Source organism: Hippoglossus stenolepis, chromosome 2, assembly GCF_022539355.2.
Source record: "Hippoglossus stenolepis isolate QCI-W04-F060 chromosome 2, HSTE1.2, whole genome shotgun sequence".
Classification (NCBI taxonomy): Eukaryota; Metazoa; Chordata; class Actinopteri; order Pleuronectiformes; family Pleuronectidae; genus Hippoglossus; species Hippoglossus stenolepis.
In genome coordinates this window covers 29,344,980-29,353,710 of record NC_061484.1, presented here as the reverse complement: position 1 = coordinate 29,353,710, position 8,731 = coordinate 29,344,980, and the positions used below count along the sequence as shown (strand labels likewise).

Here is an 8,731-nt window from a genome sequence, read left to right as displayed (position 1 = left end):
AAAAAAAAAAAAATCACTTGTCATCGTAAAACCACATCTTTTATGTATAAAAAGACTAAAGGCATGATTTTAACTTTTCTGAGAACTTAGATGTCGTACTCAATGAATTAATTGAATTTTAAAAATGAGTGATTTCAAAGATTTCTTTCTCCAAATAAAAAGGCTTCTATGGCTCCAGGCCAGCTGTTGTCGTGTGTGTGTGTCTGTGTGTGTGTGTGTGTCACAGCTCAGTGAAACAATCAACTACCTCACACTGGGAGTTCTCACTTGTTGCGTTAGTATTGTTGACATTTTGCTTGATTTAACTCTGTGCGGTTGTTTTTGTAAAGCAGCTGTGAAACATGGATTCAGATCCTTCCGCCGCAAAAAACCACTCTGCACCGAATGCAAACTATTGAACACCCGTACAAACGGTTGATTGACAGGTTTGTTACTGCACGGCTGCTGAAACATGCAGTGAAACATGTGAAGCCACATTTGATCAGATCCAGATATCATGTATTAACTGTGAACCGTTTGCATCTCTGTTGGAAATAGACAAAAAAACAACAATTCTGATGATGAACTTATGATTTAGGTTGATTTTTTTTTTTTTTTTTTTGTTATCGCAACTCCATAAAAAGCTAATTTCCTGTGTTGTCCTTCAAATGTGGAAAAGAACTTTCCTTCATTCCTCGAGTTGATTGAGTGTTTCTTTCTCTTCCTGCAGCGACACTGTAGTTCCTTTGTCTGTGTTCATCACGCGACACAAAAGTCCTGTTAGATTCTCTTATCTCTGCCATTTCTCCAAACTCCCGACCGATTCGCCAGGACAATATAAAAGCTGTATTTTCCTGAAGGCCCATTGATAATCTGTCTTTTTTCCTACAGCTCGAGTCTTTGAAGGTCTGGCTGGTTGAGGCTGAACTCTGGCCAGAAGGCATCTGTTACTCAACAACATCTGTTCCTGTTACTCTCTTTCTCCCAGCATGCCGAGGGACACGCAGGCTCTCCCAAGGGTGGCCTTTTGTGTGCCCCATTGTCAATTCCATCATTGTCTGCCGAAGTCTGTTGCCATAATGCCACGGGGTTATAAACCCCAGCAGAGGCCGACTCCACCGGGCTGATGATTTACAGTTATTTGTGCCTAAAACACAATCAACGTCTTTGTGGGCCAATTAAGACAGAAAACGGAGGTGGACTTAAACATACGTGGGAGAGAAACACAATTTATACAGAATGGTTTTTTTTTTTTACTTTCTAAATGATTTCTGCGTTCGGATGACGTGAAAAGGAAAAAGCTTTAGTTTCTTCGGTTTAATAGTCGTAGAAAAAGCCTCTAAAGACATTTGTGAGAAAAACAGGAAGGGAGGAAAACCCAAGTGCAGGATGTCCAGGAGGCGTTACCCGACATTGATCTGAATTTCAGAGCCATGAATTACCTGCCTCCTTCTTTAGGGGGAGAACTCGGGAGTGGTAAATCTAGCGTAGGGACATTGTTTTTTATGAATAGGCCCCCTCTCCCGTCTCCAGGGAGACACTTTCAACTTCTGGCAGTAGCCAACAGTGTCGGCATAGAAAAGCCCACTATGTGGTCGCCAGGGGAAGACAACAGATGTTACTGATTAACTTTGCTCACAGACCCCTAAAGAAATGTGTGTGTGGGGGGGTTTCAGAGCACATGCAGATGGACAAAACAAAAAGTTGGACGCAATTACAATTTCACGTTTAGGAATATTTATTTGGAAAAATAGTCTTGGCTAATTCCTTCATTCAAAAATGGTAAAGGAGACAGTAACATAACAATTTGTACAGTACAATCCCTCTTAAATAACATTTTCTTTTTAAAAAAAAAGTCCCATTGACCTGAAGTGCCTTTGCAAATATCATCATTAAAAAAAGCAACTTAAATAATCATAACAAACATCACAAATATACAATACAAAATAAAAATAACACAAAATCATTAAATTAACTTAAATTAAATCATAATCTTAAATCATAACTTTTTTCTTTTTTTTCTTTTATTTTACAAAAAGGACAATCTGTATAAAAAAAAAAAAAGCAACTTTTTTTTTAAATTTTTTTTTTTAATTAAAACAAACTTTTCATGTCCCCAGAAAAGAAACAAAAAAAAAAAAAAATCAAATGAACAATACTATGTCATAAATGGTTTGGACGGCTCCGGGAAGAAAACGCACTTCAGTGAACACAGTGATCAAGTATACATACAGTCTTCACAGGTGTGGTGGTGGGTGCACAGCCCACGTGAACAGCCTCGTGAAGAACAGGCCACTATGGCCAAACATCCACCGTTTGATGCAGTTCCTTCGCTCAGCAACGGCGTGTGGGTTAGAGAAAAGGCCTGGGTGCAAATGTTGCAAAAAACTCGTAGCGCCGCACGTTATCGCCAGCGTTCCCTAATATTTAATTTGTACCCCCACTCCTTGACAAAAGGCAGGACAGAAAGCTAAGTGGCAGTTTACCTTTTTAACCGTAAACTTCTCTATTTCAACCCCGCCAGTTTCTTATCCCACAGGCCGCCGCTGCCTGCACTTAGTTTCCAGTAGAGAACCAGCTCACTCTGAATATCAGTTAAACGTCTCAGTATCAGCAGCAGTCTCAAGGTGGGACACCTCCCCCTAGGGTTAGAGCAGCATCTGAAGGAGTATAAAAACTCTCCCATAGAGCAAATGAGCAACGGGCAGCCCATTGGTGGCTCGTTACACCTGCAAACACAAGAGAAGACAGAGTAAGGTTTAGTGTTTGTTGGTGGAATGACCTCAGAGACGAGTGTTTATTTCACCGAAACTCACCTCAGTTGCAATTATACATTCGTCCTTCTCTTCCGACATCACAAACACAGATTTGTACTTGGTGTCCGCACATGCAGACATTTCTGGGGCTTTCTTTTCTGATGCATCGCTTTAGGAGAGAGAAAGAAAAAGATGTCAGCGTCGTCGCGTTCACAGCCACAGATTTCAGCTCAGCTTCAGCAGGATGAGATATTTACCATTTTAAACGTTTGCTGCGCTTCTCCTCGAACTCGATCGAGTCCAGGGACTGGCACTTGTCCTCGCAGGCTGCATCCAGCATGGCCTCTTTAGCCGCCTGCTCATAATTGACCTCGTGTACGAGGTTGTAGTCTGCAGGCAGATGGCGGCTCTTGTAGCTGCTTCTCTCCGGTGAAGACCCTTCATCTGGGTCACTGCTGCAGAAGTCCATCTTCTTATTGATATTTTTGACGCCTGGCGTCGGCAGAATGCTGACTGCCAGGTCCCTGTCACTGCGGTGACAGTTGTTGGTAAGGTTATTTATTGTCTCTGCCTCACCAACGGTTTCGATTTGACCTCCGCGCTGTGCTTTTGATCGGAAAAATCCAACAAGTACGGCACAGCCTGCCAGAAGGAGCAGTACCAGGGCCACACCGGTCCCAACGGCCATCCAGGGAACTTCTGACCCTCGAATGGCAGCGTGCTCTGGAAGAAGGAACTGGCAGTTCCGGCCACCGTAGCCAGGAACACAAGCGCAGACATAGCGGTTGTTTCTTTCATGGCAGGTGGCGCCATTGTGGCAAGGGTTGTGTTCACAGCGGCTGATGGGTGAGCTACAGTTGCGACCAGTGTATCCTGGTGGGCAGGTGCAGGTGTAGCCGGTGGGACCCTCCTGGCACGTCCCACCATTCTGGCAAGGGTACATCAAACACTCGTCCCCGGTGTGGTCACAGTTCATGCCAGTGAAACCGTCCGGACACTGACACAGGTACGAGTTGACGAGATCCACGCAGCGTGCACCTGAGAACAGCGACAGAGAGTGGCGTTAATGTTTGATCCACAGAGGAAGAAGGTAAACAACAGTGTCTGTTCTCGTCCCTCTTACCATTGGAGCAGGGGGCGGACGTGCAGTGGTCGATCTTCTTCTCGCAGTTGAACCCTGCGTATCCCGTGGGGCACTGGCAGAAGTAGCCTCCGTCGGGGTTGTCGGCACAGCGGCCTCCATTGGAACAGGGCCCGTCTGCACACGTCATGGCGCTCAGCTCGCAGTTGTTGCCATAGAAACCGTGAGGGCAAGTGCAGGTATATGTGTTCTCCAAATCCTGCGGAGGGAAAAAATTGAAAAGGTAAAGATCTTTCTCGCGATCGCAGCTGACACAGACTGCTCGCTTTGTGAATTTCAGCTTGCTGTATGAAAACAGCCGGCACTGAGCCTCAGGATTTCTCTGTTCTAGTTTCAAGTTGTTTTCAGGAGACCAGCGACACTTACAGTGCAGCTCCCTCCGTTGCGACAGGGGTTTCCAGCGCATTCGTTGACCCGGATCTCACAGCTGGCCCCGGTGAATCCAGGCCGGCAGGAACAGGTGTAGCTGCCCTGGCCGGTGTTGCTACAAGTGGCTCCATTCACGCAGGGCTTGTGGTGAGTGCAGTAGTTGAGATCTGGATAAAGACACAGCGGCACATGTGGATTAGCCACAGTTCAACAACTGGCAGGACAAGAGAGAGAGAGAGAGAGAATGTATTTTTGTCCTCCGGCTGACTGGTTCTCCTTTTCAGGGGTTTTTGGTTTCTGTCCTCACCCGGAGACAACAGCTGCTCCGTTGTTGTTATTTCTGTACATCACTGTCGATACTTTCATGTTGGAACATCTCGCTAACTTTGCTTCGCTCCCTTATGTCCCTTTGCAAACTTTTTATCTTTACCAAAAAGTTTTCAGTGATGAAAGACCAAAGAGGTTTGATGCTCTACGAACTCGTATCTTGTCCATCCTCGATCCCTCTCTTCCCAGTAAGTGACGTTTTCATATAAACACACAGAACAACATTTGGCAATTTGCAGGTCAAAAGATATGAAGTTGCTTGGGCCGGAACTTGGCTACATTGGCTTGAAAAGTGGCTTTTTGTTACAACGCTTCAATATGTCGTAACAGCCTGAACTCCAGCCACTGAAAGGCTGTTTTCTGCAGCTCAGGTGGAAACTTTAACCTTTTATCCAGATCTAATCGAGCTTTACTTCTCCAGCTTTAACTCTTTCGACCAGCAAATTACTATAATAATCGTTGTTGCTCTCCGGTTCCTTTTTGCTTCTCGTCATCCTATCAGACCCTCTCCTCACCTTGGTTGCAGAAGAGCCCCCCCCAGCCTTCCTGACAGTTGCACTGCCAGGGCTGCTGGCAGGTCCCATGGAGGCAGCCCGGGTAACGGATGCACTCATCGCAGTAGCGGCCTTTGAATCCCACTCGGCACCTGTTGTCGTCCAAATTAGGAGAAAACACCGGTCAGTCCACTCGCATTACGTATGAGTCCCACTAATTAACTAACGACCTGATGGTGGTGGTGAGGGGTGTGGGGGGGTACTCACTTGCAGTCTGCAGGTTTCTCACAGAAGCCGTGTTCCTCGTCACAGCCCGGCAGACAAATCGCTGTACAGGAAGACAGAGACACATTTAGACTCGCGGGGACGAGAAACAACTCAAACTCTGGGTCTTTGTTTGGGTTTTTGAGGAAATAAAACTTTTCACCTAAATCCAAACAAAGTCACAAAAATGGAAGAAATGAGGGGGAGGGGCCTAGATGTTACCTTAAACTCAATCTCCTTATCACCATGAAAGAATTTTCTGCTTAACATAGTTCAGAGACAAAGGATGGAGTGTGTGTACTCTCACACACACACACACACACACACTCACAGACCCCCTCAACCCGCCCCACCACCACCACCACCCCCTTTTTTCTTCTTCTCTGCGGGTCAAAACTCTTTTATTCATTCTCTGTGCGCGCTCACGCACCCACACACACTCACACACTCCCCTTAATGTCTCGGATTGGGGCAGATAAGAGTGGACAGCTGGCGAGTGTGTTGCCAGTGCGCGACAGCTGCTCCATTGTCTCCTCGCTGCCGGCAGCTGCCCACTTCAAACAATACCTCCCCCGCCTCAGCCAATCAGCGCCCTGCCCACTCCGAGAGTAACGAATTGGAAGGTAGCATGTAAATTTATGGCACGCGTGAGATTATTCCCAAAAACTTTCCTTAGAATAAATCAAGTGGTCGTGTGTGTGTGTGCGCGTGTGTGTGTGTGCGTGTGTGCGTGTGGCAGCAGGAGGGGGCTGTGTGTGGTGTTTACGCACAAGTTGCCTTCTAACGGCACTCACTGGATCTGGTGATAGACCCAACATAGAAATTAACTCGTTATATCAAACTTACATTTAGGATTTACACTCTGACGTGTTCCTACAAACTTTAAAACAACTTTATGGTGTTTGTTTTTTTTTGTTGAAACCTTGAAATGTATATTTAGGTGTGTTCCTTCCTGTTTCCACCTCCAAACACACGTTTACGCACATGCTTTCAGATGAAACAAGTCTTGTCACTCACGTTCTGTGCAGTACTGTCCCTTCCACCCGGCGTCGCACGTGATCTCCCCGCGCTCTCCACAGGTGAAGTGTCCGAAGGCGTCGTCTCTCGGCCGGCAGAACACCGAGCAGCCGTCCCCGTAGTAGTGCTCATCGCACACGAACCGGTACGAGTACTTGAGCTCCGTCTTGCCGCCAGGTTGCAGGTTTTGGGACCATTCCTCTCCCACGGTGAGATGCCTCTGGATGGTCATGGTGCTGATGATGCGGTCTGGGTTCTCTAAAGTGCGCGTGGGGTGGAAGAAAGTGGATGGAAAGGGGGTTAAGATACTGGGAAAGTGCGTAAATGTGACCTAATTTGAAAAGGGAAGGGTGTTTATCTCCTACCTGTGGAGAGGTCGTCTCTGGAGTCGGTGTGCAATGCCTCAATGATCAGCGAGAAGGTCCCCTGGGAACACAAATGGCTTCATGAGACAGGTGGCCAGCGGAGATGCGGCGATAACATCAAGCACAGGCCCGAGGCGACTGTGCCATACAGGCACTGGGCTGAAAACCAACCGCCTAGAACCCGATCCGCTGAAACTGAACACCCGTAAACCTTCTGCGTCCTGAACTTGTGGCCAGACATGCTGTCGCTGTGCGTTTTTACGCACGGATTTAACAAAGAAAAGGGCGCGATTTCTACTGTAGTGACAAGGACACGAGTGGCTGCACTTACCGGCCACGTGAAGCCGAAGTTTATCCGGACGGGGTTGCTGAATGAACTCTCCGGGATGACATCGGGCACCTGGAAGGAGTTGGAGCCGAGGACGGGCGTCACGGAGCCGCCGTACGTGCACGGAGGCTCCGGGGAGGCGTTGGGCTGAAAGTGCTTGAGACAGATCCTGAAGAAGGTTTTACATTCGCACTGCTGCTGGAAAGCTGAGGTCAGACCTCCCTTACAGCAGTTCTTGTTGCCCTGCACCCCCTTCTTGTTGAGGAACTCCTGCAACTTCAGCTCAAAAACTCCCGAACAGAACCCCTGCGGAGGAAACAGCTTATTATCAGTAACTGCGCACACGGCGCGTGTGTGTGTGTGGTGGGAGTGATGGGAGTGATGGGAGTGATGGGAGGGAGAAGTGTGTGTGTGTGTGTTTATGTGAGGGGGGTGATGTGATGGTTCATTGTTTGGATAAAATAGACATTGAGGATCTTACCTGGCACAGCAACGTGGACATGACGGCGAGAGTCAGCAGGATGACGCGCCCCATATTAAATAAATACATAATAAATAAAGAATAAATAAGATAGAAAGTCTCGGGGCTCGGCTGCTCCTCAGGGTGCCTGCTCCTCTTCAGTCCCTCTGAGGAAGATGCATTGAGCACGTTTCTGTCGCCTCTCGGGTTTTCTCATCAACTGCTGCCGCTGTCAGCCGCGTCGCTCTCACTCATATCCCGAGGAGCGAAAAGAGGATAAATCCCAACTCTTTAAAAAAAAAAGAAGAATAAAACCACAAAATAAGAAATGCGGTGAATTCTAAAACAGAGAAGTCCTCCGGTTCCGTTATGAAGCGATAATCCAGTGCGTAGAAAAAGGGGGGGAAATGATGGTTCCTTGTGTTGTTGTTGTTGAGATAGTGACCGATTCTTGAAGGAAGTAGATGTTCTTGTGTTCAGGTCTTGGTGGAACCCAGGGACAGATTGTCACTGGTCCAACATGCTTCCCTCTCCTCCCCTATGTCTTTCCTCACTGTGAGCTGTGCGTCTGTCTCCAGCCCAGGCGGCCTGTCGCCTGTTATATACGGCCTGACACATGCTATGGTAATAACATGCAAATGGAGCCTCCTCCTCCTCCTCCCCGACTTCACCTCCCAATCTGGCCCGGCTCCCCACAATGGGATCCCATGCAAGTTGCCCCCTCACCCCCCCAACAGCCCCTGAGCAGCTCACACAGCGATACTATCTGCGCCCAACAACCCGGAGATGTGTGAAAGTGTCTCCGGCGAAGTAGTGAAATGTGATAAGAAGCTTTTTGTGTCACTTCATGTGGAGTCAGTGTTTTTCAAGGGGAGCAAACTGCTAACGGAGGCTGTTATTTGGAGATCACGACCCAAGCGGCTCAGGCAAATTAGACCCTCTGATATAAACGTGCCACTAGAGTCAGATAAAGCGCAGGTTCGATGCCACAGATGCCAGATTTGCTCCTGGCATGTGGATGTGAGAGCCGTGCGCGCTGGACTGATCCCTCCAGCTGTTCCCTCCCCGGACGAACCTCTTTGTGTTCGGCCGTCTGAAGATGTTTCGTGGGGGTAAAGAGCCAAAAACGCAGTGTGAAGCTAATTTAAAAAAATCTTGGGGAGAAAAATGTTTCTTGGTCTCAACCCCTGACTCAGTTAATTGTTTACACCCCTTCCTCCTCCTCCTCCTC

The 8,731-nt window shown here is 47.7% G+C and overlaps 1 protein-coding gene across 1 annotated transcript; it reads right to left on the bottom strand.

Moving 5' to 3' along the window:
- Positions 1 to 2,422: 2,422 nt before the first annotated feature.
- Positions 2,423 to 8,118, bottom strand: dla (deltaA). Its single transcript, XM_035142260.2, has 11 exons — positions 7,522 to 8,118; positions 7,044 to 7,346; positions 6,713 to 6,773; positions 6,348 to 6,605; positions 5,334 to 5,394; positions 5,088 to 5,218; positions 4,243 to 4,412; positions 3,859 to 4,075; positions 2,993 to 3,773; positions 2,796 to 2,904; positions 2,423 to 2,708 (listed from the first exon to the last, which is right to left on the bottom strand). Exons 1-11 carry the CDS (start codon positions 7,588 to 7,590, stop codon positions 2,703 to 2,705), a joined length of 2,166 nt encoding a protein of 721 aa, XP_034998151.1. The 5' UTR covers positions 7,591 to 8,118; the 3' UTR covers positions 2,423 to 2,702.
- Positions 8,119 to 8,731: the final 613 nt, after the last annotated feature.

Bases quoted from the DNA above. Each gene is read 5' to 3' on its own strand.
- dla (XM_035142260.2), bottom strand. From the start codon at position 7,590: ATGTATTTATTTAATATGGGGCGCGTCATCCTGCTGACTCTCGCCGTC. The intron at 6,774-7,043 runs GTAAGTGCAGCC...TTGTGTTCCCAG, and splicing joins ACTTCGGCTTCACGTGGCCG to GGGACCTTCTCGCTGATCAT. The intron at 5,395-6,347 runs GTGAGTGACAAG...CTTCCTGTACAG, and splicing joins GGGACAGTACTGCACAGAAC to CGATTTGTCTGCCGGGCTGT.